The sequence below is a fragment of the Cylas formicarius genome, unplaced genomic scaffold (assembly GCF_029955315.1).
Source record: "Cylas formicarius isolate icCylForm1 unplaced genomic scaffold, icCylForm1.1 PGA_scaffold_3__17_contigs__length_32017465, whole genome shotgun sequence".
Taxonomy (NCBI): domain Eukaryota; kingdom Metazoa; phylum Arthropoda; class Insecta; order Coleoptera; family Brentidae; genus Cylas; species Cylas formicarius.
The window spans coordinates 22,912,794-22,939,139 of NW_026844326.1; the positions used below are offsets into that span (position 1 = coordinate 22,912,794).

At 34.1% G+C, this 26,346-nt stretch overlaps 7 protein-coding genes across 8 annotated transcripts; 3 read left to right on the forward strand and 4 right to left on the reverse strand.

Annotated features, from left to right (window-relative positions):
* Positions 1-1,531: 1,531 nt before the first annotated feature.
* LOC132698901 (outer mitochondrial transmembrane helix translocase-like) lies at positions 1,532-4,123 on the reverse strand. The gene is made up of 4 exons (XM_060665217.1): positions 3,835-4,123; positions 3,573-3,778; positions 3,137-3,477; positions 1,532-2,532 (listed from the first exon to the last, which is right to left on the reverse strand). Exons 1-4 carry the CDS (start codon positions 3,999-4,001, stop codon positions 2,128-2,130), a joined length of 1,119 nt encoding a protein of 372 aa, XP_060521200.1. The 5' UTR covers positions 4,002-4,123; the 3' UTR covers positions 1,532-2,127.
* Positions 4,124-4,170: 47 nt separating this feature from the next.
* LOC132699219 (amyloid protein-binding protein 2) lies at positions 4,171-9,485 on the forward strand. Its single transcript, XM_060665818.1, has 7 exons — positions 4,171-4,280; positions 5,369-6,210; positions 6,261-6,613; positions 6,667-6,835; positions 6,893-6,948; positions 7,409-7,744; positions 7,797-9,485. Exons 2-7 carry the CDS (start codon positions 6,076-6,078, stop codon positions 8,461-8,463), a joined length of 1,716 nt encoding a protein of 571 aa, XP_060521801.1. The 5' UTR covers positions 4,171-4,280; positions 5,369-6,075; the 3' UTR covers positions 8,464-9,485.
* Positions 4,330-5,363, reverse strand: LOC132699221 (NFU1 iron-sulfur cluster scaffold homolog, mitochondrial-like). The gene is made up of 4 exons (XM_060665820.1): positions 5,220-5,363; positions 4,784-5,163; positions 4,648-4,734; positions 4,330-4,590 (listed from the first exon to the last, which is right to left on the reverse strand). Exons 1-4 carry the CDS (start codon positions 5,291-5,293, stop codon positions 4,355-4,357), a joined length of 777 nt encoding a protein of 258 aa, XP_060521803.1. The 5' UTR covers positions 5,294-5,363; the 3' UTR covers positions 4,330-4,354.
* Positions 9,486-9,625: 140 nt separating the features above from the next.
* LOC132699220 (hydroxysteroid dehydrogenase-like protein 2) lies at positions 9,626-11,569 on the reverse strand. Its single transcript, XM_060665819.1, has 6 exons — positions 11,389-11,569; positions 11,159-11,322; positions 10,887-11,100; positions 10,477-10,682; positions 10,279-10,424; positions 9,626-10,227 (listed from the first exon to the last, which is right to left on the reverse strand). The coding sequence occupies exons 1-6, from the start codon at positions 11,400-11,402 to the stop codon at positions 9,739-9,741; spliced, it is 1,233 nt and encodes a 410-aa protein (XP_060521802.1). The 5' UTR covers positions 11,403-11,569; the 3' UTR covers positions 9,626-9,738.
* Positions 11,570-11,995: 426 nt separating this feature from the next.
* LOC132699222 (type-1 angiotensin II receptor-associated protein) lies at positions 11,996-12,992 on the forward strand. The gene is made up of 5 exons (XM_060665821.1): positions 11,996-12,183; positions 12,242-12,388; positions 12,444-12,516; positions 12,583-12,690; positions 12,747-12,992. Exons 1-5 carry the CDS (start codon positions 12,145-12,147, stop codon positions 12,866-12,868), a joined length of 489 nt encoding a protein of 162 aa, XP_060521804.1. The 5' UTR covers positions 11,996-12,144; the 3' UTR covers positions 12,869-12,992.
* A 2,080-nt stretch (positions 12,993-15,072) lies between these two features.
* On the forward strand, positions 15,073-18,593 carry LOC132699227 (sulfotransferase 1B1-like). 2 transcript variants are annotated; one of them, XM_060665832.1, is made up of 7 exons: positions 15,073-15,475; positions 15,538-15,672; positions 16,802-16,901; positions 17,045-17,243; positions 17,658-17,784; positions 17,838-17,935; positions 18,019-18,593. In XM_060665832.1, the coding sequence occupies exons 1-7, from the start codon at positions 15,343-15,345 to the stop codon at positions 18,319-18,321; spliced, it is 1,095 nt and encodes a 364-aa protein (XP_060521815.1). In that variant the 5' UTR covers positions 15,073-15,342; the 3' UTR covers positions 18,322-18,593. The 2 variants fall into 2 exon arrangements, with proteins under 2 accessions (XP_060521815.1, XP_060521816.1); XM_060665833.1 differs by having other exon boundaries at positions 17,838-17,932.
* Positions 18,594-19,160: 567 nt separating this feature from the next.
* On the reverse strand, positions 19,161-23,689 carry LOC132699247 (protein deltex). Its single transcript, XM_060665866.1, has 6 exons — positions 23,286-23,689; positions 22,699-23,226; positions 22,406-22,642; positions 22,003-22,342; positions 20,017-20,173; positions 19,161-19,955 (listed from the first exon to the last, which is right to left on the reverse strand). Exons 1-6 carry the CDS (start codon positions 23,482-23,484, stop codon positions 19,779-19,781), a joined length of 1,638 nt encoding a protein of 545 aa, XP_060521849.1. The 5' UTR covers positions 23,485-23,689; the 3' UTR covers positions 19,161-19,778.
* Between the last annotated feature and the right edge of the window lie 2,657 nt (positions 23,690-26,346).

Genomic DNA, 26,346 nt, shown 5'->3' on the forward strand with positions numbered 1-26,346 from the left:
TGAATAAACTCCACAATTTGCGCGATGGTAAGGTATTCTATGTAAAAGAGATGGACAATAATCGCAACCATTCAAAATCTTAAAGAGAATCTTCTGGTTTGAAGAGTGAAGGCCTAAGTTATAATACTGCAGTTGATCTGATACCCATTATAGATATTGATTTGTGCCTTTGAAGTCAAAGATCTTAATACGGAGACCATACCACAGATGCATACTGCAGTCTAGAACGAAACAAAGAGAGATAGAGGAGTCTAAAGCAATGTGGGCACTATTGCGTACAACACACCCAAGGGCTCGCATAGATCGGTTTACCACTTCCGCAAAATGTGTCACAAAATTTAGTTTAGAATCGCAGAACACACCGAAGTCTTTAATGCTAATGAAGAGACTTTTTTGTTGGAAGTGTTCGTCTTTCATTATTTGGTGATTATACGATTTTTCGTCTGCTAACTCGCATTCGTGAAATTCATTGTTGTTCATGTATATGGGTTTTTTTGTCAGTATCATATCCACTCCACTTAATGTTAAACCTAAGTACTTACCTAATTAATACTGTATTAATTATTAACGTTATACAAATATAACATTAACATAATACAAATTTCGCGCAATCATAATAAGGATGAAAATGGGTGAAATTGCTCCTCTTTAACGATTGATTCAAATTTTCCACATTTGGGATATTTGTAAGCGTTGACTGATTTTGAACAAGCTTTTGTTCCCCATTTTGCTGTCCTGCTCAATATTAAATAAAAAATACAAAAAATTTGAAATTTAAATTGCAATTTGAAATGTAAGTGCGATCTTTACACAAATTCCACCAAAATGTTAAAATATTTAGGGGTAGTTTTTGATCAGAACCTTAAATGGGATGACCACGCCAATTATATCAACTGAAGATTCGCAAGTTTTTCCATAAATTTATTATATTATATCAAAGTTTGTCAAAGAGTTCCGTTAGTAGGATTTATTTTAGTAGAATCAATTTTATCTTATGGTATATGTGTTTTGGGTGCTAAAGTACTACGTGCCAACAAAATCTAAATTGAAATAGTCATCAGACTATTAATCTTAACAAAATTTAAGAAACTTGTTGACTTCTGGTTATTTAGTGTTGACATTCTGGAGGTGATACATTAACTGTGAATAAAATTAAGTGGGTCACAATAAAATATAATAATTTTAAAGTATTCGATCCAAATATTAATATGAACTTAGCAGTAACTAGTAAGGTAAGTTGCAAATTTCTTAAGTTCTTTATGCAATTGATATATTTTTTGAATGTATTATCTAATTGCTGAAATAAATTATTATTATTATTATTATTTAAATAGAACTCCAGACTGTGTACAGTTATCGACAATAATTTATTTCCTACTCCATCTTAGTTTCGACCATCTAATCTATGTGAGCAGGAGGATTTTGTTATTGGCCAAACCAGAAAGGACAAAAAACAAAGCAAAGTGCAGTTTGTTTAACAGCTACTTCAACAAAGGTGCACAAATTTCGCAATTCAAAGGTCAATCACTTTATTTTCTTTTATGCTACACAAGTGGTTTTTAGACAACATATAGATTTTTCAAGACTCAACAAAAGTATATTGTAAGGTTGACCCCTAAATTGTATTTTTAATTAATGTTTTTAATCTTAACTTTTTCTAAAAAAAATTTTCACGTTAGAGATCCCAACAAGAGGATATTTGACAGTAACGTTTTTAGAGTTTAATGCAACTCATTTGTGAAACTGTCTAATAATAGCCCAATGCTGTGAGAAAATATAGAAAATAAATATTTCAAAAAGGGCGGATTATTTTTCCACAAACAAATCTCCAAAAATTCAAACGGTATACTCTAGACTAATTCACACATGGTCACGTGAAATGAAAATTTTCAGGAAGTCCTGTTTAAACACTAAAAATTTACAAGAAAACCAATTCGCAATTCTACAATGTACAACAACCTGCCTAAAACATAACAACAATTTTCAAGCAGAGTCGCAATCTCCGCGCCAAAACAATTAACATTTGTAACCACAGCATTTAGCAAAATTTACTGCAAAGTTTTCACATTTTCGTTCATACTTGTCCATGTCTGTTAAAATTGGTATCAGCACACGATACCACGCCAACTAATCGAGATCTATCCTGCTCTGCATTCCAAGAGAACCGCAATGAATCTTTGACTCTCTCATTTTACTAAATGAGAATTTCAAATCGTCCATTGAAATGGGTCGCAACGCATCGTGATATATGTCACCCTCTCCACCTGAACCTATTCTTGCTCTGTTTAGATTAGTGCTAATTTCATTGCGAACATAGTCACGAATCCGATAGACAGCTGCATTACGGCACAGTTCCCTTAAATCGGATCCCGAGAAGCCCTCTGTTAATTTGGCTAAACATTCTAGGTCCACATCATCTGAGAGAGGTTCATTTTGAAGAATAAGGCTTAAGATCTGTCTTCTCTGTGCCAGGTTGGGCATGGGAACATGGAAAGTTGCAGGCATTCTTCTTAATATTGCTTTATCTAGATCCTAAAAAATCAAAACTATAGTCAAAACAGATCGTACCTTGCTGGTCTTACTATTTATCAACCACAAACTTTTAGGTATGTTTTCCTTTTATCTTGTTTATTTAATTGTACCCTTCAAATAAAATTCAAGAGAATTGAGAATCTATATAATCAAAAAACAATGCAACTCTTCCAATTTTGAAAAAAACTCCATAAAGCATTATTTACAGTTCTACAGATAGTAAAAAGTTGCATGATTTTTATATAGGGCACCTCAAGGTAGCCTATGAGGAGTGGATCTAAACAGAAATGCTCTAGGGGCAAACAGGTATTTTGAAGAATGAAGTATGTTTAGTTCTACATGAATACACCTTTCCGTATATCACTTATATGGTTCTCACCGTTTAAAACCAAATGTTAAATATATGTAAAATAATACAATAAGGGTGAATGGTTACATTACTATCGGTTCATTGTTAAATTGTATTAATTATTAAGTACTAAAATCTGGCTTTGCAAGGTGTGTTAAAAGCTAATTGGAATTTGCTGCCATCGCTAAAGTCTATGATAAATCAATTTTAATATATTTTTTTTATTCATCATTAACTACCAAAATATGTTTATACCTGTGGTCTATTAGTGGCACCCATAACAATTACAGTACAACTGGTATCAGTAATCAACCCGTCCCAAAGTGACATAAACTGAGCTTTCATCATAGCAGTGGCCTCATGGTCAGAACTACTCCTGGCTCTCAAAAACGAATCAATTTCATCGATAAATATGATACAGGGTTGTAGTTTAACGGCCAGAGTAAACACAGCCGCAGCTAATTTCTGACTTTCTCCATACCATTTGTCCGTTAGAATAGAAAGATCCAGGTTGATAAAATAAGTTCCTGCCTCTCGAGCTGTGGCTTTAGCAACTAAAGTTTTTCCACAACCAGGTGGACCATGTAGTAATACTCCTGTAACAAAAACTCCATTAGGTATCTATATATTAATTGTACCCCGTGATATGATGGCTAAATACATTACACTGGACAATGTCCATTAATTTTACCTTTAGGAGCAGTTGTCAAAGATGAATCACTGAAAAGGTCCTTTCTTTGAATTGGAAATATAACAGTTTCCCGTAACTCTTGTACTAAGTTGTCGAGTCCTGCTATGTCATGCCAGCTTATTTTAATATCGACAGGGTTAACCAAGTGTGCCGCTATCATCATTTCATAATCATTGAGTTCATTAATCGGGATTGGACTGGCTATTCTAAACGAAATATATGATTAATTACTTTAGACATTTAAATATATTTTTTTAAATACCTCTTTAATTGTGCTTCTGCGGTTTGCCTAGCTTTCTTTTTTGTTTTATTGGTTGGATCTATCTGATTTATAATCCATTTTACACTCCAAAATGTAACTGCCGACACCAAAGTTAACCTAACAACTAAACTTATTATTTCTCCTCTTGTGAACGTGGTGTCGTTCATTTTATTTTTTATTTTTATATGTGGTGAATAAGTTAATTTTTCTTATACAAAAATAAAACAAAAAAGTAGAATGACACAAGACAAATGCAAAATTCCATGAGCAACAAAGAACAGATTTTATGAATTCCATGGTTTTGGTTAGTTACATGAGAATGATGAAAACGAAAAAAGGTAACCTTCTACATATTGCATGTGGAATAAACCTAGCGCATAAACAAATTAATAGCATAGAGTTTGTAGAGAATTACTTCAAATGGTGACAAATAAGTATATAAGCAAGTAAGTCAATATTTATGTATAGTATATATTAAAATAAATCAAAATATGTACAGTAATTACATCAAATTTGAGGTTTACTTTTCTGCTGAATTTTCTTTAATTATTTTCTCCACATTATCAAAATGTGTTTCAGACACAAGATCAGCTTTATCAAAAACTTGTTCCACTGCCACTACTTCGGGTATATAAAATTGCAGCATATTTTGTACTCCATTTTTCAGTGTTACCACAGAGCTAGGGCAACTAGTGCATGATCCTTGCATTTTTAATTTGACAACCCCATCATCATACCCCATAAATACTATATCCCCTAAAAGATGCATTGACAAAATGATTTTTTTTAAGTCAAATTTTAAATCAAACCCACCTCCATCTTCCTGAACTGTGGGCCGAATTCTTGTGTCAAGTAGTTCTTTAATCATTTGGACAGTTTCATCATCATCTTCGTGAATCTCTGTGCAGAACTTTGTGTAATATTTATTAACATGCACAATATTACTTACGAGTATCTGAATTAGGTTTGCCTTCACTGAGAACTGGTAAGCCACTAGCAAAAAAATCCATAATTGTAGCAAATATTTCAGGTTTTAAAATTTTCCACTCTGTTTCATCATCTGCCTTCGAAATTGTTATAAAATCTGGACCCAAAAATACACTTTTAACGCCATCAATCCGAAACAATAACTTAGCCAGTGGACTGCAATATGCATCTTGAACTCTTGGAAAATCCATAGTTTGTCCAGGTTCCAAAACTTGATTTCCTGGAATAAACTTCAAACTATTAGGATTTGGCGTTTCCTGCGTTTGTATAAACATCAACGATGGAGTTGAAACCCTGATGCCTCTGATATTCGGATTTGTTTTAATTAGATTTTTGGGAAAACTAAAAGGAAATGGATATAAAACGACGCAATGATCTATTACACCCATGTTGTATACTTCTCCCACACTTTTAAGGAACATATTTGGTTATTTACACATTTTCCAACAAGATTTTGAAAATTTCTCCACATTTTGAACGATTTTTAAAATAATCCATCCATAGATAATCAAGTCAAGTCAATTATTCGTTTCACAATTTCTGTTAGGCAGACTACGGTGATCATTCGCCCATTGCCGACTTCCATCGAGAATATTCGGTTCTTCTCCAATGAAGGAGACTAATCTTTGAAGTTCAACACATAAAGAAGAAATATAACCAACCAACCGATACCAAAAACAACCGATCTCCCCCGCCCCCCAAAGGACCAACCGGGTCCATCCGGCCACTAACCCGCGTGAACGGTCAAAACAGCGGGGCCAGCAGAACTTAAACACTTAAAAACAATCACCACCGCGGAGGTTAAACCGCCGCGCTGCAATGCTCCACCACAACATCACCACAGAATAAATGTCTCCGGCTTTTTTTATCTTTTCCGGATCAGAAGTGATGCAACTATTCTTCCATTGTGGATGCTGATATTATAGCCTTAAACCGTCGATAATCTAATTTAAAAAATTCAAAAAAGTCATTTTAAGGCTGCAGAAGCATTTTACCCTTTAAACTGGTGCTTTTGAATCTTAAGGATCCATAGATATGTTGGACAGTGGCCCTCTCGCATAGATAATAGAGCTTGGTAAATTTTGATATGTATTGGCAGAAATGGTGCATACCATATGATCTTGACAGGTCGACAAGTGGATAATTATGTGATAATACAAATCTTATTTTTGTTAGTGAAAGTAAATTTATTTTTGTTAGAAGTTTCATTTTTCTTTTGGCGTTTTCCATGTAGAGGGTTAAATTAATTGCACAATGCCAGTCAGTCCCCCGAGCTTGTATCAGATGTGTCTCACAGCTGCAGTTGGGGAAACGATTTCGTTTTGTAAGGCCTGTAGGAAAAATTTTCGAATTTTACCAAATAATGTGCTACTCGATTATTATTATACTGTAAGTTCGTTTTTAAAATGTACTATGTACATAAAATAGATCCGTTTTAGATATTTTCTGAGAACAGATTGTGTCTCCTAGCATCCGAATTCGCGGATATTAACGTTTTTGATCGTTTACTTTACGTCAAACAGAAGAGGTGCAAACTCTTAAAATGTTTTCAAACACTTATAGATCATGGCCGATTTAATGTTGACAGTCTCATACAGAGTTATATTAAATATCAAAAGAATAAACCTCCAAATATCTCTGTTATTGATGTAGGGCTTAGATTAGCATATTTTCTAAATGAAGGAGGGTGGTATGTACCCGCCATAGAGGTTTTAAAAGGCACTGAAACTATGTGCCAGCAAATTGGAGAAGATGACATTTCTTTAAAGAAATTACTTGAAACATACCAGATGTAAGTTTCTTTGTGGTACCTATAGGCGAATTGTTTCTTTTGTGTTCTTTCAGGAAAATATATGCAGAATCTCAAAACTGTCAGTTTAGTGATGCGGAAAAATCATACAAAGCTTCACAAAAAATTGTGGCAAAACTAGAACAACTGAACTCTCTTCCAAATCTAACCAGCTTGTACTCAACTTATTCTTTAATGTATTTTATTCATAGCGAATATAATGAGGTAAGTGGGGTCGAGGGATGTAGAAACTGATTCTGGAAATTACATTATTATTTCTAGGCATATGCTTGGTCAGAAAAAGCTCTGGAAAATCTCTCTGATAATTTGCCTTTGCGGTAAGCAGTGAATTTGGTATTATTTTGATTATTTCTTCATTCAATCTTAAATTTGTAGAAACTGTTTTTTTTTTCAATTCATCTTTTTAGTTTCTTTCTTCCAATAATCTATAGTTTATTTATTGATTGGCCGCGTGTACAGCACCAAGAAGTTATTTGGTTAGTTTCTTTTGCGATGTTAATTGTCAAAGCTGAACCGGTCAGCCATACCAGCCAGCACTCATTTTGCATACTCCACTTAGCCACAAGGTATAGTGATAAATAGTCTGCTAGGACTGTGTGGTGTAAGAAATGTTGTTGAATGCACTATATTTACATGAGTGGTGATCATCATTTTTCCATAATGTGATCCTTTTGCTTTCGCGACTTCTTGTTGTGCCAACTGCGGCCAAAGTCTGTTTCTGCTTGGACAAAGTACATAAAAAATGAGATAATGGTAAAATAAGTGATTATTTTCTAGTGTCCGGATGGAAGTGTTGAGTCAGGCTTCCAAGTCTTGTGTGATAAAGCGATATTTCAATAAAGCAGGGCTTCTTATCCGCCAGGCTGTCAATATAGCAAATTTCATACTACAAACTGAAAATTTACCCTGCGCATCAGATGTCTTACTGGATTATGCCTTTTATCTTTTGAACTATGACTCCATAGAAGAAAGTGTGGATATTTATAAGCAGGTGTTAAAATTAAGATCGGACATATTTGATAAATACAACATTAAAGTGGCCCTAGCTCATGAAGATCTGGCTTATGCACTCTATGTGTGTGAATACAGTTCCGGCAATTTTTTTTTAGCAAGGTAGGTCAGGAATTTTATGGCCAAGTAATATTTAATAGTGCATTCATTACAGAGAACATGTGGAAACATCTATCAGCATAATGGAAAAAATATTAGTCAAGGATCATTTAATGTTAGCATCTGTAAAGCGAGTCAAGGCATTGATTTTGGAAGAAATTGCACTAGATGAACATTTAAATACTAGGCGACAAATTGAGTATCTTAAGACAGCTGAATCTTTACACAAAGCTGCTTTAGAACTTTCTTATACAGCCTTTGGGGAAAAAAATGTCCAAACTGCAAAGCATTTTGGCAATTTGGGTAGGTTATACCAAAGCATGAGGTTCTATGATGAAGCAGAACAGATGCATCAGAGAGCTATAGCAATCAAAGAGGAGTTGTTAGGAAAAGATGATTATGAAGTAGGTCTCAGTGTTGGTCACCTGGCATCTCTGTTCAATTACCATATGAAACGTTATGATGAAGCTGAAAAATTGTATTTGCGTTCAATTGAGATAAATTTAAAGTTATTTGGTGAGGCGTATTCGGGTTTAGAGTATGATTACAGAGGACTTATACATGTGTATACGAAGTTACTAGAGAATTCAAAAGTCTTGCTTTACAATAAAAAAATGAGGGAATGGAAACTGTTACGTAAAAATATAAAATCTGTAGATTATAAAGAGAAAACTTTGCCGGCCAAAGAAATTATCTTGCGGTTTTTTGAAATGAAACATTGAATTGTCCATTCAAAGCTGGGCTTTACAGGGTACTTACTGAAAAGAAGTCATGGAAACAAGACTTCATTAACTCCCAAGTCTTTCGTTCCCATATAGCATTCCCAATCATGTTAATGTGTTGCTTAAAATGAATGTAAGAAAGTGTCGGCCGACGATGTAATATAGAGAAATGTGCATTAAAACGGTAAATATTTTATTATGAAACAATCGCTTAGGTAGTTGTATATTTTCTATTGGATTTTCTACCAAAATGTCGAATCAAATTGGTGCGTTAATTGGTTGCTTGGTAAATTGTGATCCTTTGTCAACTCATCCTTTCACTGGTTACAAAATAAAAAATCAATAAAATTTACCATAACCCAAGGGCGTTTGTTACAGCCTTCCGAATCTTCATAAAACAACTATTGCTCCTTTTAAATTTGTTTGATTAAAATAAATTATGTTGTCATAAAAACTGCTTTTCACTTGGTCTTCTTTTGACCCATCTATGCAGGTGATTGACATTGAATGTGTTAAAGTTGTGTTGAGCTAGCTTTTTTTCAAATCAAAGGACGAAAACCTTCTTTTATACGAATTCAAAAACTAGAGAAAAGTGTTTTTTTTAATAATGAAACGCCATGTATTTTATCAATTATTCTAGAAGACAGTTAACCTTTTTATTTCTAAACTTCGGTTCCAAAATTACGGCAAATTTCTGTAAAAAGTAGCACAAATTAACTATCTTAATCTGTTGATTGTCCATACAATGTCCGGTTATCGAATGGTTCTTGTTATTCCATATTGCTTCTTCATTTCTATTCATCATTCACCTTGCTTTTATATGTTTTTCGCAAGTACTTTTATTCCTATTCTGCAAGCTTTTGTTGCTCACTGCGATACATAGCCCTCCCAAACAATGCTATGGGCCTCAAAACTGTTTTGCTTAATTTTCCTCTGACTTTTTTCCTTTTTCATATTCATAGATAACAATGCAATTTTATTAATTCGGTTTTAAATGTTGTTCCATTGGAAATGCATTATGTCCCTATTTCCCATTTAGTATTTACCTAGTTGAAATGCTAAAATGCAGACTATTCAATCCTCAGCTGAAAATTACAAGTTTTCGAAAGGCAGACACATTTTCTTTCTCAATTTTTAAATTTTGGGGTTAATATATACCAAATTGCAATTAAAAAATTTAATATAAAATTTCCATAACATATTCCGATAATTATAATAACAACTTTAAAATACAGACTTTAAAAAATATAAATAAACAAAGATGCACTTAACTTCTTAAAGTTTACTTTTTATTTTCCCCATGAGTTTCTCAAGCTTCATAACTTGTTGCAAGTTACCCTTGACCTTCAACTTTCCGGTCATGTAGGCAGTGGCTGGTTTCAACTTTCCAGAGAACAAACTGAAGAAATTTTTACTGTCCATCGTTAGAGTAGCGTCCGGCTGAGATGGCGGTTCACCTTGTCCGCAAGCACCTTCCCCAGTCTTCAAATCAATATACCATTTTCCCGCTTCATCTCCTGTGACTACAAATTCATACACAGCTTGCGTCTTTGACACTGTTTCAGCTGAAATGTTGCTTTTGATAGCATTGAATATTTTCCCAACTTCTCCCGTCAATTCATTGGATGCCGCAGAGGGACTCTTTTGAGCAGTTAAAGATGGAGGAGGCTGCTCACCCACAAATAGATCTTGGATTATCCCTTCTAGATTGTTTGGATCGCAGGCATACTGTGCAAAATCTGTAATACCTTCAGCTTGCAATACCTAAAACTGTAAATTCTATAATCTCAAAATAAGTTTAATATAAATTATAACCTCATCATCAATATAAAAGTTTCCTGTAGCAGTTTTCGGATCCCTCGTAAGTATGGCATAAGCGGCATCAGCCACTATTTCTGGTTTTCTGGAGTACCGAGAGGATTCATTGCCCAAAAGCAAATCGCTTGCGGCAGTATAAATCACTAAAATGCACTTTCCAGTAACTTGCAGAAGTTTACACCCATCATGTCTTACTTGTTCGAGGCCACAGTGCATTGACAGCAATGTTGAAAGGTTTTAGTTCCTCATGCATCCCTAAGACACACATAGACATGCCATATTTGGCCATGGTGTAGGCAACATGATTTTTAAACCAGTGAGGTTGCATATTGAGTGGCGGAGATAAATTCAAGATATGAGCATGTTTACTTTTTTTAAGATAGCGTAAGCACTCCTTAGACCTGCAATGTGATAATAACTTTCTGATTTGCACTTCCTCTCTTTTTAATAAAATAGGGTTATAATTTCTTAATATTTAACATTTTGCTTCATCATTTCACAACTTACAACAAACTTAAATACCATGTTTGAGACCAAGGTCATATCAATAAACAAAAAACAATAATTGCCCATAATGAACTGAACCTTACGCAACCATTACTCACATCAGAAATGTCCCCCTTGTATTAATATTATGCATTAAGTCATATCGCTTCATTTCAGTCTCTTCAGTTCCAGTTAAAGATATTGCTGAAGCATTGTTGATAAGAATATCGATACCCCCAAACTTCTTAACTCCTTCTTCTATTGCTTTTTTCACTTGCACCTCATCTCTCACATCTACTATACAGGGTAAACTTTTGCCACCTGACTTCTCAACTGAAATGCATATAGGATGAGAATTCATTGGAAATTATTATATTGGTGGCAAACATACCCTCCTCTGCTGCAGTATAAATGGTCCCCGGTAGTTTTGGGTGAGGTTCCGCCGTTTTCGCTGCTATAATTACATTGGCCCCGTCTTTAGCAACCTTTAAAGCAATAGCCTTCCCAATACCCCGACTGGCTCCAGTGATTAGAACTGTAAGTCCTGATAACTTCCTTCAAATTGATTTTAATTTTTATATCTATTTTCGAATTTAAGAACATGAAGAAAACTGCCCTTACCCTGTGTTAATCATTTTCGTAATAGAAAAAAGATCTGTGATATATGAAACGGCAAGTCGAAAATGAACGATAACCAAATTACAATTATCTTAAAGGACGTGAGTCAAAGTCTAAAGTGTATTATCGGACAAACACAAACAAATAAGAAAAAGAAAAAAGGGAATGCGGATTGATGACGTTTACTAATTTAATTAGGTTTGGTGGTAGTTCAAATGTACTCAGTTCCCAAATGTTATGCCAGAACCGCGTTCAGGAATAATCGACCGTGTGTGAGCTGTAAACTTAAAAAGTTGTTGTCCAGGATTCACTGACCTTTCATCGTTCATTTATGAATTTGGTGTTTGCCTAGTGTTCGAAAACGATGCAAAATTCAGCGTAATGTCTGTATTTTTGGAATTTCATTGGTTTTTTGCTGGAATAGAACAGCAAATAAATGACAACTTTGTGACCGTACATGAGAAGATAAAAATCTGATAAAACCATATAACCAATCGTATAAATGGATAAAATGGGGTAAACGACCTCATAATTATAAATCAGTGGTTAAAACGAATGCTGCTTACAGTGCTACTGTTGCCACAAAAAATTGTGAACTTATCATTGTTAATCCAAGGTAAACCTTTGAATATAGAACAACCTTGTGCAAGAATATAGAATGGTTGGTTTGTGATAAGTTAACCTACCTACTGTGATATTGTGTTTTTTTAAAGAGTGGGAATTCCTTGTTTTTGTGTTTCAGTTTATAAGTTTTTTAGGATGCCTTCTTTACCGCCTATACCAAATTTAAATGTAAAAGTAAGATTGTTATCTACTCTCGAAGTAAGAATTAAGAGATTTATACTTATTTTTTTAGGTTGTATTTTTAATCCATTTTATATTTATGTCCCTGAGCTTGATGGGACGTTGGCATCCCCAGTCGTATTTATTCTATAATTGCCTGTTTATTTTACTCTTAATATCGAGTATATTAAACACACAGAGGCAAGAGCATCTTCAGCTGGTAAATGATACTTCGGGACTGTTAATATAGCTTTTTTTTTGTTCCATTATTTTAGGCGATAGTCGTCAATGCAACTTCTATATTATTGGATATTTTGTTGCTCGTAATGTGTTTTCCAACTTCTGACTGTGAGTTTGGATAATATGCGGTTAGTTAGGTATATTGATCTTGTTTGTGTATAACTATTGTTCTAGATGCCCGTGATAGGTTTTCGGCAGCTATGGCTATTTTTCACTTAATTATTAGACCATTTTCTATATACATTTTAGTTGCAAACTTAGAGGAGAGAGGAGGCAATACTGGTTTGTCTTAATGTTTACACCACAACAAATATTTAACTTTTAATTTCACTTTTTAGCCAATATTTCAAATATGTTTACCGAAACTAGATCTGAATCATATGAAGATCTTGACCGGCCTTCGACGCAAGGAACGGCTCAGGCTGGTGGCCACAACTATGCTACCGCTCAACCACTTTAATTAAATTGATCTGTTAATGATTTTTATTGTATTGTATTGCACTTTGTAAATAGCTGTAAGATTTTACAATGCAAGAAAAACTAATCTAATTGTGCCTGAGGTGTGATTAAATGAATTAGAGGTACTTGCTTTTTTAAATGTAAAATAATAAAGTCTGTAAATAAAAAATGGATCAAATTAAAAGTAAAATAAAAAATAGGAATTAAAAATAGGAAACACTAAGAGTCTACAAAAGCTATGAACTTAAACAGTTTATTAAACACTCGTGCGTCAAATGCCGTTTACCGCACTTGTTGCATAATATACAATTACAGACGGGAGTAGAAAAGCTTTTTAAGGCACCCGTTTATATTTATAAACTCTTGAGTTAAATGCCGTTTACTGCACATACTATTACACAACCTGTTGCATACTATACTTTTTCCACGACCGTTAGCTTCTGGGTAAATATTTGCAAAACAACATGAATTTATTTACTGATATGAGCGTCAGAATTGACAAACATTAAAATTGAAGCCGTGCAGTAAAATCTCCGAAAACATTCTATTGCTCTCAAACCTATGCGGTAAAATCCCGGAAATGTCCGAAGGGGGTCGGATCTGCGTCTGCACTGTGTATAATTAGGTATTTTACGCAAGGGACTAACCAAAACTAAATTTAGTCCTCATAAATTACCCTCTATTCTGTCAAATGATACTTTTTAAGATGCATTTTTTATACCGTACCACAGGAACAATTATGGACGTAATTCGTTCATGGTAAAGGGCTGGCTCCAAGCAAGCAGAACATGCTTTAAAACATTTACACCTGTTGTTGATTTACTTCTAATGGCTACGACTACTAAAGGTCATTCGGCTAGCTTATATATATATATATATATATATATATATATATATATATATATATATATATATATATATATATATATATATATATATATATATATATATATATATATATATATATATATATATATATATATATATTCAAAACAATAAGTGAAAATGAATAAAGGATGCCGTCATAAAGAAAGCATCTGTGTTAACTTATTCAAGCAGTGGAATGAAGTTCTAAATAATTAATCATAAAATGATGAACGATTCATGTAACGGCTCCAGCAATTACCTCACAGGGAAAATCCGATCCCCATCTGGACTGGCCTGGATATCAGCGTGACTATGAGAAATCAGGCAATCTGATCTAATCAAAATTTTCAATCAAACGACAGATGTTTAACTGGGCAATGCACCACCTTTATTCATATTCAGTTTTAACTCTGGTTCTTTAAACTCCTGTTCTTTATTATTATTATCATAGTTTTTTTGCTCTTTAATTTGTAAATATAAGGTTCAATTTTCGCTATTAAGCCTTAACACTTTAACTTTTCTTATTTAAACTGCCAAGCCTGTAATTCAAATGTGATTTTGAGTAAGTTTTTATGCAAAATTGAAATTTGAGAAATAATGATAATATTTTTTAGTTTTATTAATGTACAACAAATCTTGAATTTTTATTTTCAACCTAACAACGCAACTCAACAACTACCGACGCCCAAAGAATCCAGAATTTTTGTAAATATGTAATAGAGCAATATTAAAAATAGGACGAAGAGTAGAACACGGCAGTACACAAAATCGCTGCCAAAATATGTTACTTATTGAACTAAATTAATGAAAAAATAGATTTATAGATAAATAAGTAAAATAGGTATGACATTTTTTTTGGATAAGGATTATTCTTTCCGAACTTAATATATTTTGTTTACATTTAATAGTTAAGAGGTTAATAAAAAAATATGCTCCTTATTTATTTAAACGACGTCACTTTTTTGCGCTGACTTAAAAAAAGAATTACTTCATTATAAATTTTCTTGTGAGCTTTACCAGCATATTTTTCCATTTCCACAGAACCAAATTTGGGATATTTCTTGGGGTATATCCCATGTGTTTTGAACCACAAAAATTTCCATAATTACATCCAACATGTTCGTAAATTACCATATATTACCAATAATTCCACTAACGACCACTAATTAGGACTATACTTCAACTAATTACCATTAATTTTCACTCATTTCCTTAAAAAATTGAGAGACACCCTGTAATTTGCCACCCGGTAAATATGCTCGTGTTAAATAAATCTCCGACTATTAGCCAACAATTGCGTGTCATTAAAATCAAAGAAATACTTTCACCGCAATGATTATTGCAATTGCAACAAATTCAAGATCAAGCTAACCACGGTGCTATTGCGATATGTAGACAATTGTTACAACGTAGGCGATGAGATGTACTGCGACAATACGTTCGATCGACTCGCTAAATGTGCCGCATTTTCTTAACAAACCGTTAAAAAATCTCTCTCGTCGTTTTCGGGGCTAGGAAGTGAAATTTTCGTTCACGCGAACTTATTTTCGGCGAAGTGAAATTTTCGTAACGCCAGCGTCATTCTCTTCGTCGAGCTCTTTGACAATCATGCTGCGTTACATCGAAGACGAATTGATAGATCGAAATTCGAATCAAATCACCGATAAAAAGAGGCCGTTCCCATACGAAATCAAATGCGTCGATCCGGAAATCAATTCGGAACTGCTTACGTGTTTTACCGGTAAAGTATATGGATTTTGTAGCATAGAATGGTTGTTTTTTTATATTTGTTTAACGCGCCAGGGGAGAAAACGGGATTCGTGCAAGTCGGACCGAAGAAATGGTTTTTCCCGAGCGGTTATGCGAAAGAAGCGGAGAATTTTTATAACTTCGAACTGCGCCCCGATGATGTCTTTATAATTACGTTCCCTAGATCAGGTAACCGATAATACAGGAATTTTGAAAGCGACGATAACAAAAATATTGAGATGAGTTATTTAATATGCGCATACGAGGCCATTCGTCGTTTCCAACCAATAAGAGCTAGCGGCGTTCAATATCCAATATGGCCGCTGACAGTTCGTCAATTCAACAGGTTTCAGTTTAGATGTAGCATGTTTAGGGCAGTATTGTCTAAAATTATGCTTAGATCTGGTTAACTGTTCGGGAAAACAAGTTAAGTGTGTGTGGAGATCGCTGTTTCGAAAAAAAATCATGCAAAGTGCAGATTACGCGCGAAAGATCATTCCCATCTCGGAAAGTGCCACTTTAAGACGTCATGGATTATGTCACACTTCACTTATATAGTGACCGTATTCGTGCCCAAATGTATACCCAAAAATTAAGGGTCGTAAGTGACGTTGAAGACATTGCTGACTTTCTCCACGGCCTTTTTTGCAAACTTACTGCATAATATACTATTATAGATCCTTCCTATGTCGGAAATAAATTAGTTTAAATAATTATTTAGACTAACCGTTTTTAAATGTGTCCAAAAAAATTGCGCTCTATTTGACTTTTTAAAGTGATCGTTTTTTTCTTATTTTTATAGGCAACGAACTACATGGTATGGTTAAAACGATTATAAATACAATTTTGGAAAAGTTCTTCTTATGTTATATTATTTATTATAATTATTAGATTATTACTCTTATATTAAAAAAACTCCAAAGTGCAAAATCTTTATTTTACATTTTTATTATAAAGAGAAAAAACATCCCCTATGTTCACACTTAAATAACCACACCGTATACTAAGCTCTATGCCCAAAAGTATTTTTTTTTGGAAATATGTCTTATTAAAAATTAGGTGATTTAGCAAAGAGGCGGAATCAAAATTTGGTATTGACTTTTTGCCAATAACATGATAATTCTTGAATTAATTTACTTGACGTATGGTAATTTCTGTTATTTTGTGTCAGTGTTAATATTTTTATTCAAATTATATTCAAAATATTTGGGAAACATAGGAAAACATTATCTTAGCCGGATAGCTTCTAGACACTTGCTTTCAAATTCAGTTTCGGATTGGATACAGCTCTATAAACATAAGCATAATATTTTTTAAGGAACCACATGGACTCAAGAGATGGTCTGGCTGTTGTGCAACAATTTAGATTTTGCCCATGCTAGCCAGCTCCCCCTTACAGAGAGAGTTCCTTTCTTAGAGTAAGTTTTTCTTTTCTTGTTAAGTATTTTTTTAAAGAAATTTAAGTGTTTCAATGCGTACCGAGTCGCTGTTACTCTAAAATAAAAATGTTTTCGTAACAATAACAAAAACTCAAAGCTGTTATTGCTTTTTCACTCTTCAGATTTAACTGTTTTGTCCACCCGGATACCAAGGCTCAGTTTTTGAAAGAAAACAAGCACGACCCCGAGAAAAGCAAATTAGTAAAACAAATAGACTATCCAGCGTGGAAATCATTATCTCATGCTCCTGATAGGCGATTCATTAAGACTCACCTGCCATTCAGCCTATTGCCTCCGGATTTGTTGAAAGTGGGCTGCAAGGTTAGTTACTGAAATAACATTTAAATTTCCCATGTTCAGAACAAGTGCGGTAAACGGCATTTGACTCACGAGTTTTTAATAAACGAGTGAGTTAAAAAGGTTATTACGACCATTAATTTTTGGGTACATTTTCGCAAAACAACACAAATTCGCTCCGCTCGTGTCAAATAAACTCGTGAGTCAAATCCGTTTACCGCACTTGTTGTATAATATACTATTTTATGTTAACGACGATAGCATAGCAGTGTTAGAAGCGGCAATGTTCGATCGTGCCAAATATTTTAGTTCGAAAATTTGAGAACAAAAAAAAAACTATTTTGGCTTCTCCGTAGAAGCGATTCTCCATATTATTATTACTCTTTGCAATTCTGCAACAGACTAGCGCCCGTTTGAATGGGAATTTTTTTAATTTAGGTCATCTATATCGCAAGAAACCCGAAAGACGTAGCCGTGTCGTTTTACCACTTAAACAGGTCCATTAGGACCCAAGGGTACACGGGAGATTTCCCGAAATATTGGGCTTATTTCCAAAACAATTTACGTGAGTTCTCGGTTAATGTTTTGGAAAAATAATCATATTATTTCCGATTGTAGAGCCATGGACTCCATATTGGGAACACATAAAGGAGGGCTGGAGCAGGAAACACGAAAAAAATATGCTTTTTATGTTCTACGAAGATATGAACAAGGTAGTTGTATCGTTTATATAAATGACTGAAAACGGCTTTAAAAGGAATAGTACGCGTCAGAAACTTAATACTAAGTTTTGTTCTAGAATCCAAGAAATGGTCTGGTTCAAGTGGCAAACTTTTTGGAACAGTCTTACACCAATGACCAGTTAGACAAATTAGAGGAGCACTTGAGGATTGACAACTTTCGTCAAAATAAGTCCGTCAATTACGATATCCTCAAGGATTTGGGGATTTTCTTGTCGACCGAGGGTGATTTCATCCGAAAGGGCAAGACCGGAGGCTGGAAAGATTATTTCGACGAAAAACTGAATAGGGAGGCAGACGAGTGGATTGAAAAGAATTTAAGAGGGACCGGCATACGATTTCCATGTGCCAAAAGCAATTGATACTGTTTGAGTTATTAACTTTACGATATTCCGAAAGGTTATTTGGAAGAAATATTAGAGAAGCCTGTATTTTCTACATGCAATTGTAATGCAATGCAAACTCTATACAAATAAGTAGTTTTAGAAAAATAATTTTTCATAGGGATCATTATAACACTACTCTCAGTAATTAGGCAAATTCCTAGTAACGATTAATTTTGTTTGTGAAATTATTTGAGATTCAGCAAAATCGTTCCAAACTTATATTTCCTTCTAACCTTAAATATACTATTTGTTGAGTTGTTTGTGGTGTTCTTATCCAATCAATAGCAGCACAACTTTGGTTAGGAATTTGTAATTTCGCCAACACAAGATTCCCTCCGGGACCGAGGGTGAAGAAGTAACGAATCTCCACTACTATAGTTAAGAACGTAAAAATTTATGCTAATTTTTTTCTGGAGTTATTGGAATTTTCTTGATAAGCTTGTTGACTTTTTCTAAACAATAATTTCCTCATTAAGTATCTCATAATTTTGGATAGCTAGCAGTAAAAATAGCTGATAACTTTATGCGTCACTATTTAGTTGCAATACTTTCTGGAAAAAATATTCTATTCACCAAATGTTTCTTAAAACTTCTTGAAGTTGAATTAAGGCAATACGTTTTTTTAAAAATGGAAAGCCCTGTATGTTGTTTAGAAGTTTTTAACGCAAATTTTTAAAGTTTCGATAATTTTTACTCATATAAGTTGCAATTTTTTAATGCAATATTATCTGGTACCCCCCCCCCCCCCCCCGCGCAGGCAACACACCCAGGATGTTCTTATAAACAGAAAAAGAAACATTAAAACAGATTTATTTGACGACATATCTACAGCAGAAATCCTCTAAAACACAGTTATATTAAAGAGGTTTTGGCCACCCATTTTTCCTAATTATTTATTTGGCTAATATTAACTTGGTTAAAAAGAACCAACCCTAACTTTTTGAATAGGAGATTGAAACTTCGCCCATCAACCTCCCGCATAAAAATGGTATACAATAAATTATTTGTACTTGCACATCATTCCAATTAGACGATTTTTGCAAATCGCCATAACAGCTGCTTAGTAACAATAATTCTTATGCTAACAGTACCCAAAGACTTAATTACAATTGTTGTTCCCACTTCTTGTAAAAAAAAATACTATCTTCAGTCACATGATTTAAATACTCTTCAGGAATATCAATTTATATTCACACCATATCACCATCTTCTCCAACAGATTAATTTTTTCTACATTTATATACCACTCTTGATTTAAAGCTATAAAAAAGAATAGATATTAAAACTGTAAATATTGCATTCAAAATGATAAAAACTCTGAAATTGTACAACAGATTAGAGAGTATCCATTTTATATAATAAAATTTTCAAAAAATATACATATATCTATGTAGATCTTTTCCACAAAAAAAAAACACATAATTAAATTCCTTCTAATTCTTTTCACGTCGCTCTTCAACCACACCCAACGCCTCCAATTCTCTCAACACTTGGTTGAGGTATCCTGCGTCAGGATAACTGTGGTTACTGTTGCTCGGCCCTATCTCAGTCTTGTGGGGTATATTCCAGGACACAACATCTTCGCATCCGGTTGTGTTGGACCTGCTTACCTGTTTAAATATTGCCGGTTTATCAACATTAAAGTCAAAAAAATAGTTCAAATGAACCAACCGTGAATATTAGCTTGCGATGCCAGGCTTCACTAAGAAGTCTCAAGATTTTTCTGCCCTTGGGGCTATCTGGGAGATAAGCCACTCGCGGGAAACCTACCGCATAATACTCTCGTCCCGGGTTTGGGTGGTCTTCCGTCTGAATACCTGATTGAATACTAAAAAAAAAAAAGGAACAATAAGAACATATTAAACAAAAAAGTTGATTAGCCTTCCAAAATGGGGTTTCATATTTAACAGAGAGTTACTAGATATGGTATTTTACGACGTCTTATGAGGTTGGTAAAATAATTTTGGTTCATCAGGACTATTTAAATAACTGATTTAGAATAAAATTTATACATTAGTTACCTACATACGTGATTGGCAACGAAACATATCTCGGCAACGGTAGGTCCTAGGGGAGCATCATTGGTACAGAAATGATCAGCGTTGAAAAGAATTTTTTTTTGTCTGTCCGCTCTCCGTTATCTTTCATAAAAACGCAAAAAACTTCGGAATAGCTTAGCTTTTAAACGGCCCGCGAGGTACATAAAAGTCCATCTTTTTCTCGCGATTTTCCTCTGTTTTTCGTACATCGCTATGAAACACAATAAGTGTCCAAAATTTGCAGCCATCCACTTCAAATTTGGCATAAACATGGAGCTTAGCTCCCTTACGGAACATATTGAAATTGGGGAGACTGAGGGGTCGGGAAGTATTTTTAACAATTTAAAAACATTTGCAGGGTCCCGAGAAAAACCTCATTTCTCAAAAATACGATCGAAAAAATATTTGAATTAAAAGGCGCGCGAAGTTCGGACCAAAAACCTTTATTCTTGATGATTTTTTAAAAACGTACAGGGTGCGTCGGTAATTTGCAAAATTAGCTTGTTGTCAGTTTCTTTCATACGACTATATGGCCAATATGGACAGCTAAAACTTTCGTATTTAAGGTTTTCACATATCGTACGGCGTATTCAGGATATTTCGTGCTATAATATAAATATAGTAGGTGTCTTAAATGTGCAGCCATGGACTCAGATTTGGCAGGAATGTTGAAGTCTATAACCACATTTAAACTTTAGAAGTTGGGCGCAATAAAATGTCGCCAAGTATTTTTAAAAAAAAATAAAAAAAAAACATTTTTTTGAGAATTTTGAAAAAACTATTTTTCTCGAAATCTGTTTAATCGGTCGGCAAAATTCTTGAACCAGGATACTCGGGACTATAATTTGTACTTCAATGGTTTTTTTCGATTATATACAGGGTTTTTCAATTACAGACAAAAATCTAATAGACCCTGAATATTGTTCTTTTCCAGAGTAAATTATTAGCCGTAAATCAAAATTCCTCAAAAATATGGCTAATTGGTTTAGATGGTATTGTAGACTGCAGTAATAGCTACAACTTTTGTATTTATGGTTTTTGTCTATCACATACAGTGTGTCATTTACTATTATGACTAGTGCATGGTTTCAGAAAACAAGTATTTTTTCGAAAATCATTTACTCTACTGAAAAAATTCACATACCAGGAAAAGTGCGAGATCCAGGTCTATAACCTCTATTTTGAAAATGTTTTAAATTATGTTTTTTTGGGTGAATTATTGGCGATAAATGTTAAGGATGGGAAAATTTGATTTGAACAGGATCATCAACTGTGTCGAGACAGACTTCCAGTTTTCATCTGGCATGCAGAGTGAGAGAGATATTTGAAAATATATCATTTCAAATTGCAATTATCAGTACAAATTTTAATATTTACTAAAGTTGGCCATAACTTTGAAGTTTGGTGAGACGTGAAAGACACTTTATACAGGGGCACAATAAAATTACATCAATTTTGCGAAAGTTAAATATTGGTCCGCAGAGCAAAAAGCCTTTAAATTACAGCGACAATTTTTCGAAATCAATTTTGTTAAAATAGGACTAGCCAACAATTTCATAATTAATTTTATTCAAATTTATGCAATCACGCCAAACATTTGAATTTCTTTGATACTTACTTGTAGATAATCTGGATAGTGCGGTAATTGTGAAACCCTGGTAGGCTCCTATCCATAACTCCCCATTCCATTGTGCCAGGCGGTTGATTTCCATGTTTTTCTCCATAAATGCACCCACACACTGAACATTGAATATATAATAGGTTTCCTGCTTCTTGCAATTCTGTTAATGAGTAATTCAGGCAATCCAAGTGCAGAACGTGATTGCAAGGCAGAGCAATCACCAAGATAGTAGGCTTCAAGGGTTGCCGGCAAAGGGGGCAAGGTTGCCTTGGTGCCCACTCACTAGGTTTTGACACTCTTACAAAACGGGAGATCGAAGCGCTAGCAGGATCTACACCTGATAAAGTTAAAAATGGGAAATTTAAATCAAACTGCTATGCTAATTAAATGCAAAACTTACCTATAATTGCTGATATGCTATCTAGTCCATCAACCAGACCATCATCACTGCCGCTGCAATTAATCAAATCAGCTGTAGAAGCAGTAGCTTGACTGTCTCTACTTTCCTGGCTGAGATAAGTAGATACAGTATCCAAACTAGGCCTACGACCAGACTTTGTGCTGCTGCTGTCTGCATCTAACAACATATTATTGTCTCCAACTTGTGAGGAAGTATTATTATTGGTAGATTTATGACCTAAAAACATACATATGTGGGTTACAACCATTATCGGAAAAATAAAGATAACCAACCAAACATATTCAAAATTGTTCTAGCCAGATTTGTTGGAGTGTTTTCACTGCTAGTTTTGCCCTTTGAGCCAGATTTCTTTTTGCTGGTACCTTTTTTGTTATTTTCTGTTGTTGAGTTTAATGCGGCACTGCTACCTATGACTTTACTGGACTGACTTTGTTGAGCATTATTCACATAAGCTTTTCTCATTTCTGCATTTCTCCTACCTGTTACTGGAGCTAACTCTTCTAGGCGAACCTTAACTAAAGGGTAAGGCGCCTGTTTGATTCTACGTACACTTCTGACATAGCCATTGACTATCCACATTTGTGTCAGATTGCTAAAGTTTATAACATAAGGAAAACCTAAATGTGTTTTGCTCATATCAATAGTTTGATCTCCGCTGGCCCAAGCCTCCTCGATAAGACACTGTATGTCCATATCGAAAGCATGCCATTCATGATCTGGTCCCACACACTCCCATTTGGCACCCTTACCTGCTGGTGAAGAGGGAGGATAGCATTTCCTTCTTACAGGAACAATCACATCTAACAAGAAAAAGCAAAAATACAGATTATAAAATTAAATCTCTAGCACATGTAATCACCAGAATCTTCCAACTCCTGTGACAATGTCCGTAAATTGACAAAATAGTTTTGTAAACTCGGATCAGCATCAGACAAAATCACTCTGGTTAACTGCTTCGCGTTAGCTCGTTCGAGATGCTGGCTCACCTCAGGGCTGTACGGTTTCCAATAGCCGTTTTGTATTTCGTACTCCCACACAACAACTGCGTGTCCCGACATAATTTTGAGATCCGACCCTATCTGGCTATTTATCGATCATTATTTAGGTTGTTCCAAATTGCACATGTCGCCATAATAATTAAACCTAATGAGATCATTTAAACACTACGCTTTCACATTCTGCACCGAATTTAAGCAATTATATTAAGTTGTTATTCCAACAAGTGCAATCCTAGAACAAGTGTCACAAATCAGTTTGTGTTTATATAAGACATAGATCAAAAAAGGTGGAGAAATGATAAATCTTATTATCCGTGATCATTTTGGAGTTGTACAATCTCTGATTTACTATGGAGAGTTAAAACGCCAATAAACTTACCGTGTTCACAATAAAGCGAACAGAAAAAGAATAACAAAATAGTTGTGGTACAAATTAATTCCGTATCAAGAGGTTAAATGAATTGTATTTTTCGATCCCCGCATACGAAAGTGTGACGTACTACGTCCCTCTTTTCCAAAGATTTGAAGTTGTAATGTTCTCTACAGAAACATACCTGTTAATTTTATTGTTCAATATAGTAAAGAGTGCCAAAAATCCAATTTTCTGATGTATTTAGTTTAGGAGGTCCATATGAAAAAATAATGGCCATTGTCAAAATTTAAAAAAAATCCATTCAATTTTCTCCGTTTAACCGTTCTTCTCTGCAAAATACCTATCATCATCAAACTAGTACAATGGACTGAATTTCCAAAAACTCATATAATACAGTTTTTTTAATAACAAAGTTTTTCATTTAGAATACCAACATTTTCATGCGTGGAGGGAAGTCAACAGAGGTTTGTGCCATCTCATTAATTTATGATGCCGAACAATGCTTGTTATCAAAACTTTCGTTTACATAAAGTGTAACAAGGGTACGTGGCGCTTAAAATTGATTCCCACATACAAGTTTATCTCAGACTGCGCAATACATAAACAAGACTTTAATTTTTACTTGCCGATAATCTGAAGTCTCGAACATAAGATTAATCTGTTCTAAATTTCATTCCATGACTTGCGGCCGCGAAGAAAAAAATGCGTCGCGACACGTCGAGTGGACGTATTCGCGAAACGACGCCCCTTTTGCGACTCCATTCGTGGACTGGGACGGAAAAGAAATTCTCAAAAAGTAAAAATTATAAATGTAAGTGGTCTTTTTATGTTCCATTCCATTTTGTTAACTGTTGTCTTATTTTATGGTCTTTTGTATTCCGTTTCACTATTGAGATATGGCAATTTTTTAAAAGTATTTTCATATTGTACAGGTCGACTGAAAAGCATCAAGGTTTTGTTTTGTTTTTGTTTTTTTTTCTTTAAGAAATATTGTGTATGCTGTTTAATCAAGTAATAAGAAAAATATAAAATATAAAGATTATTCTGTTAAAGCGCTGCTCTTAGAAAACTAAAATAATATCCGCAAATGCTAAAACCAATAATTACTAGTAAATTATATTTCTAAAGGACATACACAATAAAGCATACCTTTAAAAAAAATTCAAAAAATATAGCGCTCCGTACAAATTAATACAATTTTGACAAGGTCATATTTGATGAGATTTAAATTGTGGACACCCTGTGTAATTTATTCGCCTACAAAAGTTTCCTTATCCTTAAAGATAAAAGTTGCATTCGCACATAAAATTAATAATGAAAATAAATCGAATCCAAATAGTAGCACATTTTTTATCCGAACATCCTCTGTGATGGTAATGCAATGCATGCATTATAATTATTAATAATATAATTAATAATTTGCAGTTTACAGATTTGAGGTGCAGTTAATCTGTAGACCCTAATATCTATGTAGTAAGTTTCGCTACGAAAAACTAATTTTTCTTTAAGATATCGTGTAGTGGAAGTTATTAAGTTATTCTAATGTGCAAGAACTTTATAGAATAAAATACCTACATAGTTATATTGTATGATTTATTAATATTTCACATAAATCAGTCTTTTATATATTCATTCAAATCAACTTAATGATAGACCTTCACGATAAGCTTGCAGATTTGCCAATACTTCATCACACATCCAAAAATTAGTGAAACTTTTTGAAAGTCCATGTGCGCTACAATATTCCATGCCGTATAGCGTGAATAACCCTGTATAATTTAACGGATAATGGCGTTTTTGTAATTTGTTTAATTTTTCTTGCTCGAATAAGCAATCCTATTTACGAGAAAACAAAGAGTAGATATTCACCAAGCATTAAAAAAAAGGTTTTATTGCCATGCTTGGCATGCGAAGTCATTGGGTCGGGTCAAGGATTACTATTACCGATTGTATAGGGAGTTTCGCGTTTTGAAGGTTGAATTGTGCGTCCACGGCGGTTATTTTTTTAAGGTTAATAAGATGACACCGGCGGAATATTAATAATAGATGCGATGATTGAATTTAAATGTACGTACTTCTAAGAAATGCCGTAGCGCATGCTACATATTATTGCGTTGCAAAATTTTGCTGTAAATACCCATAAAGTGCGTGCCTGTAGCTTAAAAAATGAGTTACGCGGATCAGCAGTTAGTATTTTACATGTTTTGGAAAAAGTCCTCTTTAAGGTGCAGGTGGAGAAGTTGGCGAATTTTTATCTTGGTTGTTAACAGCTCATTTGTTGTGCAGTTAACTTAGATTTTGTGCATACTTCTTGAATAAGTTGAGCTATTAATGTAAACTCACATGATATTTTTTTTATCCTAAAACTAAATCTAACGTAAAACTAAGGATGGCCCATTAAAAAAATAATTGGCAGAAAAATTACTCCAGTTTCATTAATTGACTGAGCTCGTAGCTACAATGATAAAGAAGGATGGCCCATTAAAAAAATAATTGGCAGAAAAATTACTCCAGTTTCATTAATTGACTGAGCTCGTAGTTACAATGAT

What these genes read in the sequence shown, in the direction of transcription:
- LOC132698901 (XM_060665217.1), bottom strand. Translation starts at nt 4,001, where the DNA reads ATGAACGACACCACGTTCACAAGAGGAGAAATAATAAGTTTAGTTGTT. An exon ending in GCAGAAGCACAATTAAAGAG is followed by an intron (nt 3,779 to 3,834) that starts GTATTTAAAAAA and finishes TATTTCGTTTAG; the next exon opens with AATAGCCAGTCCAATCCCGA. An exon ending in GTGCCACTAATAGACCACAG is followed by an intron (nt 2,533 to 3,136) that starts GTATAAACATAT and finishes TTGATTTTTTAG; the next exon opens with GATCTAGATAAAGCAATATT.
- LOC132699221 (XM_060665820.1), bottom strand. Translation starts at nt 5,293, where the DNA reads ATGTGGAGAAATTTTCAAAATCTTGTTGGAAAATGTGTAAATAACCAA. An exon ending in TCCTTAAAAGTGTGGGAGAA is followed by an intron (nt 5,164 to 5,219) that starts GTATACAACATG and finishes ATTTCCTTTTAG; the next exon opens with TTTTCCCAAAAATCTAATTA. An exon ending in CAAACCTAATTCAGATACTC is followed by an intron (nt 4,735 to 4,783) that starts GTAAGTAATATT and finishes AGTTCTGCACAG; the next exon opens with AGATTCACGAAGATGATGAT.
- LOC132699219 (XM_060665818.1), top strand. Translation starts at nt 6,076, where the DNA reads ATGCCAGTCAGTCCCCCGAGCTTGTATCAGATGTGTCTCACAGCTGCA. An exon ending in TACTCGATTATTATTATACT is followed by an intron (nt 6,211 to 6,260) that starts GTAAGTTCGTTT and finishes GATCCGTTTTAG; the next exon opens with ATATTTTCTGAGAACAGATT. An exon ending in GGCAATTTTTTTTTAGCAAG is followed by an intron (nt 7,745 to 7,796) that starts GTAGGTCAGGAA and finishes CATTCATTACAG; the next exon opens with AGAACATGTGGAAACATCTA.
- LOC132699220 (XM_060665819.1), bottom strand. An exon ending in ACAAGGGGGACATTTCTGAT is followed by an intron (nt 10,683 to 10,886) that starts GTGAGTAATGGT and finishes ATCACATTGCAG; the next exon opens with GTCTAAGGAGTGCTTACGCT. An exon ending in ACTTTTATATTGATGATGAG is followed by an intron (nt 10,228 to 10,278) that starts GTTATAATTTAT and finishes TTACAGTTTTAG; the next exon opens with GTATTGCAAGCTGAAGGTAT.
- LOC132699222 (XM_060665821.1), top strand. Translation starts at nt 12,145, where the DNA reads ATGCCTTCTTTACCGCCTATACCAAATTTAAATGTAAAA. An exon ending in TACCAAATTTAAATGTAAAA is followed by an intron (nt 12,184 to 12,241) that starts GTAAGATTGTTA and finishes TTATTTTTTTAG; the next exon opens with GTTGTATTTTTAATCCATTT. An exon ending in GTGTTTTCCAACTTCTGACT is followed by an intron (nt 12,517 to 12,582) that starts GTGAGTTTGGAT and finishes CTATTGTTCTAG; the next exon opens with ATGCCCGTGATAGGTTTTCG.
- LOC132699227 (XM_060665832.1), top strand. Translation starts at nt 15,343, where the DNA reads ATGCTGCGTTACATCGAAGACGAATTGATAGATCGAAATTCGAATCAA. An exon ending in TGTTGAAAGTGGGCTGCAAG is followed by an intron (nt 17,244 to 17,657) that starts GTTAGTTACTGA and finishes TTTTTAATTTAG; the next exon opens with GTCATCTATATCGCAAGAAA. An exon ending in ACGAAGATATGAACAAGGTA is followed by an intron (nt 17,936 to 18,018) that starts GTTGTATCGTTT and finishes GTTTTGTTCTAG; the next exon opens with AATCCAAGAAATGGTCTGGT.
- LOC132699247 (XM_060665866.1), bottom strand. Translation starts at nt 23,484, where the DNA reads ATGTCGGGACACGCAGTTGTTGTGTGGGAGTACGAAATACAAAACGGC. An exon ending in ACAGGAGTTGGAAGATTCTG is followed by an intron (nt 23,227 to 23,285) that starts GTGATTACATGT and finishes TTTTCTTGTTAG; the next exon opens with ATGTGATTGTTCCTGTAAGA. An exon ending in AACAATTTTGAATATGTTTG is followed by an intron (nt 22,643 to 22,698) that starts GTTGGTTATCTT and finishes GTATGTTTTTAG; the next exon opens with GTCATAAATCTACCAATAAT.